This window comes from Protopterus annectens, chromosome 3.part1, assembly GCF_019279795.1.
Source record: "Protopterus annectens isolate FY-2018-M chromosome 3.part1, PAN1.0, whole genome shotgun sequence".
NCBI lineage: Eukaryota > Metazoa > Chordata > Ceratodontiformes > Protopteridae > Protopterus > Protopterus annectens.
This window is the reverse complement of record NC_056732.1, coordinates 1,062,651,098-1,062,655,761: the sequence shown is the minus strand read 5'-3', so window position 1 is coordinate 1,062,655,761 and position 4,664 is coordinate 1,062,651,098. Positions and strand designations below refer to the sequence as shown.

Genomic DNA, 4,664 nt, shown 5'->3' with positions numbered 1-4,664 from the left:
AACAAGCAGTATACTGACTGCAGTGCAGAGCCCACCTGGTTCTTAATGCTGTTATTCCGTTAAGCCTGCACAACATCCCCTTCCCCTGTATAGGCAAGCTAGCTACCAGTGACGCAATCCTATCCTTCACACCCCACCCACCTCAGGTGCACATGCTACTAATACTTGGGTCATCTGGAGCACAGTAAAGCTTTATTTTGCTGGGACTAGGCAAGCTTTAAAGTTGAGCTGATAATTATATTAACACAAAGGCATCATTGTTAGTTTTCCCTTCAGTGTTTTTGAAAAATATTTTAAAACTGACAAAGGCCTCTTTGAATGCCCTACCTTTTCTTATACAATTATACTTACGGTAGCAGATGTAATTTTAAAGTGAAATCTGGTGTGTGAAGACTATTTTAGGATGTGGCTCACCTAAAATAATAGAAACAAATCAAAATCCATTTGGCCATCATTGTTGGGCTTCCAGTGACAATGTTTTACACTTAGTACATGGGATGTACAGCTTTAAATATGCTAATGCCAAACTACAGGGAGTCACAGGTCTTACAGTATGCGTTTAATTCAAAAGTCAGTTTGCATAAACATCACATGGAGGCTTGTAGCTCATTCATAGTGTGTACAGTTTCCATTGCATTCTGATAAAAATCTGTATGGCACATTCAAAACTGTTCTTAATGGCAGTCAGTCCAATTTGCTTGTCTAATTAATCAAGCATTTATCTCAGGCATTATATTTTTAAGGAGATGCTAATGTACATTTTATAATTGCTAAATGAATCACACACATGCACACACACACACGCACACATGAGTAAGCAAACTGGATGAAAATCAATTTTCCTTTGGCATCTCTTTGGGTTTTTGCAGGAAAACAGAAAATCTACAAAGACAAGGAAGACGTGCAGTCTTTTACTTAACCTGAGAACCAAGCACTATGAGATGGCAACCTTACCACTTTCAATGATCAATTGCATTTGCACTTCCTGCCTAGACCACTAAAGATAGCCATATATGTTGGGACAATACTGATATCTGATTTTTGATGGAAAGTGAAAAATTACTGCCACTGCCAGCTTTGCTCTTAGATACACTGCAACCTCCCTACAGACACAAATGCCATAACCATTACATAGTTTTACAATGATTAAATACAAGACATTGTGCCACTTTGCTCCTGCTGAGCCATATCAGGGACTGCTTAACCATAATCAGACAACAGCAGGGGTTAGTTGCTTTTTACTCAGATGTCCTTCATGTACTCAAGTTATTCATTGGGTTACATTTAGGATGTTTCACTGTGATTAAAAATAGCCACAGTAAATTATTCTACCTTACTGCATACACAAGCACACCAGTCCTGCAAAGCCAGATTTGTTTAACTTGGTGAAACAAATGTCAGCATAGTACATGCAAATATTTTAGCCATGAGTAACAATGCACGTCCAGCCTGCCAATATACTAAAATTGTGATTTCCATAAGTGTCCAGTTTGTTCTTTAAAAAAAAAATCTAAACTACTGTTTGCTTTAATGTAATTTGGTAGTCTGTTTCAAGTGTCAGCAACTTTCGCAGAGAACCAATTACATCCCTGATTCCTACACAATCTTCTACACAAGTTATCCGATCATTCTGTATTACTTTTTGCTAACCCCAGACATTGTTGTCTGTAAATGTCCTATACAGTAATTCACGATTGCAAGGTTACAGTAAGTCTCTCAGTTTGAGCACAACTAACACTCTGTGTTAAGCAGCTGAAAATCAGCAGTTTATTTCCCTGATTTATGACCTACAATAATTACTGCATGCTAGCGTTCTGTTTCATAAGCTGAGAATGATAATTAAGTTTCTGGGGATGTGAAGATTTTTGGTCTGGTTCTCAGAAGGGATTCAGAGCTGAGCAGGCACTGGACTGCTGCAGAGTGTACCATGATGAGACCAGACCAGAAATGCATTTGTAGCAACATACACTTTTAAATTTCCTGCATAATAATACCTTGTATTATGTGAAAACCATCTTACAGAATACAGAGCTTTTGCTCAAATAGCAAAAGATAAACATTAATATTGCCTATAGCAGGTTAATTAAACCAGGGAGCTCCAATTATTTTCCACAGCCTTTCCCAAGTACCTGATTATATTAATTTACTGAAAAGGCTCATACTGACTACAAATATTACTGCTACTTTGCTAATTGATATTAACTGAATCTTCCAGTTCTTTCTGTGGTAGTTCTAACTATTAAGTCATACCAAATGCCTGTACTGTCTTTAACAAGTGCATTCAGGTGTGTGCTTTATAGATGGTCTCTAACTCAGCTGTATCCTGCATATTTGGGCTCATATTTGTATTCCAGTTTTGCTTATATGTTGCTCTTTTTTAAAGTTATGACACCAAGCCTGGTATCCCAAAATCTTATTGCAAATGGAAGGAGTTACGCTTTAAGTGCGCAAATGTCATGCTAATTAGCTGAATAGCATGTAACTGTCTTGCATTTTCTAATTTTACCTCAAAATATTGCTCCAGCCCTGCTAAAATTGGACATTGTTCTAAGAAAGTGTTAAGTTAATAGGATCAGTACTTCAAAAGTTTACTTAAAGTTATCTATTTTTTTTTTGTTTTGCCCATAATCATTGTTGTAGACATTGACAGCTAAGTCGCTATCCAAATTTTTGGATAGATGTACCTAGTTTTCAAAATCCTTTGCAAAGATTTCTGATATCAGCAGGGTGATAGTTATGCTCACAAAGCTTTGTCAATTAAATGGATTACCATTAAAGAGCTAAGTGCACTGCATAAAACTCTTCTGAATTCATTTTTCTCTATACAGTTATCAATGAGGAAAATACCACCCATTATTTTCTACTTCTCAGTTTTCAAACTTTTCTACCCCTGTTTTTAGAGTAATAGAAAATGTAACCCAGTATAATCATGTTTTACATTCTCAAAATCAGTTACAATAAGTTGACTGCACATAACCCATTTCAGTTTTTCACTTGCTGTAATTCTGGTTTTAGAATGCATATTTTGCCCAACCAAGTTCATTCACTATTCACAGAAAAACCTGTGTGCGATATTTGGACCATATCTACCTCTAAGCATAATACTAAGCTAAGCAGAAAAAACATTTCAAAGACAAGTTTTCAACCTACCTGCCACCAGCTGTAGACATCTTCTGAAAGATAATGGTCATCCTTTGTCAGCAAAGGAGAAACTGTTTGATTATATCGCTCATCAAACCATAATGAAACTCCAGGCATTACAATACAGGTTTCACAGCTGCAAGGCTTCTTCAATGATTCTGAAGCATTTGTAAATTTTAACAAAAACCCATCACGAAACTGTAAAGTAAAGTAATGAGGAATAATAATCCCTGTATTATGACCAAAGTTCACAAGTACAAGACTTGCTACACACAAGACAAAGCCAAGCATAAAAAGCTTAAAGTGCAGTTTTCTAAACAGCATCGTCCTCTTCAGATAGTATATCATGTCTGGTACTGAAATACACTCAGGTGCACACAAAAAGCTATGCTTGAGTATTGTTGAGAAATTCTGTGAAATGCAGTGGAATATTTGGATACAAGCCCAGAATACTAAAATCACAGCTCTGAATCATGATGTGTGAGAGTAACAAAATACATATAGTCGGTATTCTTTCCTTCAAGGACTTTTCTTCAGCAACTGACCAGACATTTTGACCCAGACACAAAGTTGCAGTCATCACTGGTAGTGCACTTCTTCTCTGTGTAGCAATGTAGTATAAATAAGGTGTGTGACAATGCAATGTAAAACATGCAGTCCATCTCAGATGACAATATTAAGATCATTGGTATGTCAGTCTCAAATCTTGTCGAAGTAGAGTAATCAATCCACTTTCTTCAAAGTGATCCCAAAACTGTGAAATGCAGGCTGAAAAGAGAATGAATAATTTCAATACTGATTTTCAAACCAAAAAAGGCAACCAAATTCAGAAGTCATACAGGCATCTAAGCTAGATACATTAGTTTCAAATTAACAAAACAGCACACTTAATACATTGCCAGAAATGAGCATACAGCTGCTACCTTTCACTCCACAGGTAAGCCAAATTAAAACTGATTAGGCTAGTTTACAATATTAGAAGTGGCTTATGGTTCTGGACAGCAGCCCCTTCAAAGTAAAATTATGCCTAATTTATTTATTTATTTATTTTAATAGCAGACCTTCCAATTCCAGCATTTTTTTAGGATTATTAAATCACATTCATTTTAATGTTAACTGGATACAAAATCCCAAGAAATGGCATGGCACTTAGATACCAAGGATCCTTATGTGCTTTTTTTTTTCCAGAAATGCATTCACTGTAATAGAACTTCATTATCCAAACTTGTATTATCTAACCATGATCTACTGGTGTGTGTTATCACCATAACAAGTGCACATACACCTAAACACAGAATGTCAGAGAAAAGAAAGGAAGACTATACCCAATTAAAAACATCACAGAGGCTCCCACCTAAAATCTACAGTTAATTTTTATATACTCTCAGGACTAAAACCAAAAGTCCCACTTCCATGCTCAGGATTATTACTGCTTTGGGGGCTAGTGTACTGGCACAATGTGCAAATTTAGACTTGATACAATATTCAGCTCCTCTGTCACCGATGAATAAAACCTTGACTGT

At 36.2% G+C, this 4,664-nt stretch overlaps 1 protein-coding gene across 1 annotated transcript in view; it reads right to left on the bottom strand.

Moving 5' to 3' along the window:
- The window catches only part of LOC122798351 (CMP-N-acetylneuraminate-beta-galactosamide-alpha-2,3-sialyltransferase 1-like), a 25,037-nt gene extending 21,131 nt beyond the window's left edge, over positions 1-3,906 (bottom strand). Inside the window, exon 1 of the mRNA XM_044067203.1 lies at positions 3,151-3,906. Coding sequence (XP_043923138.1) covers positions 3,151-3,489 — 339 coding nt within the window. The 5' untranslated portion in view covers positions 3,490-3,906. The remainder of the gene's footprint in view (positions 1-3,150) is intronic.
- Between the last annotated feature and the right edge of the window lie 758 nt (positions 3,907-4,664).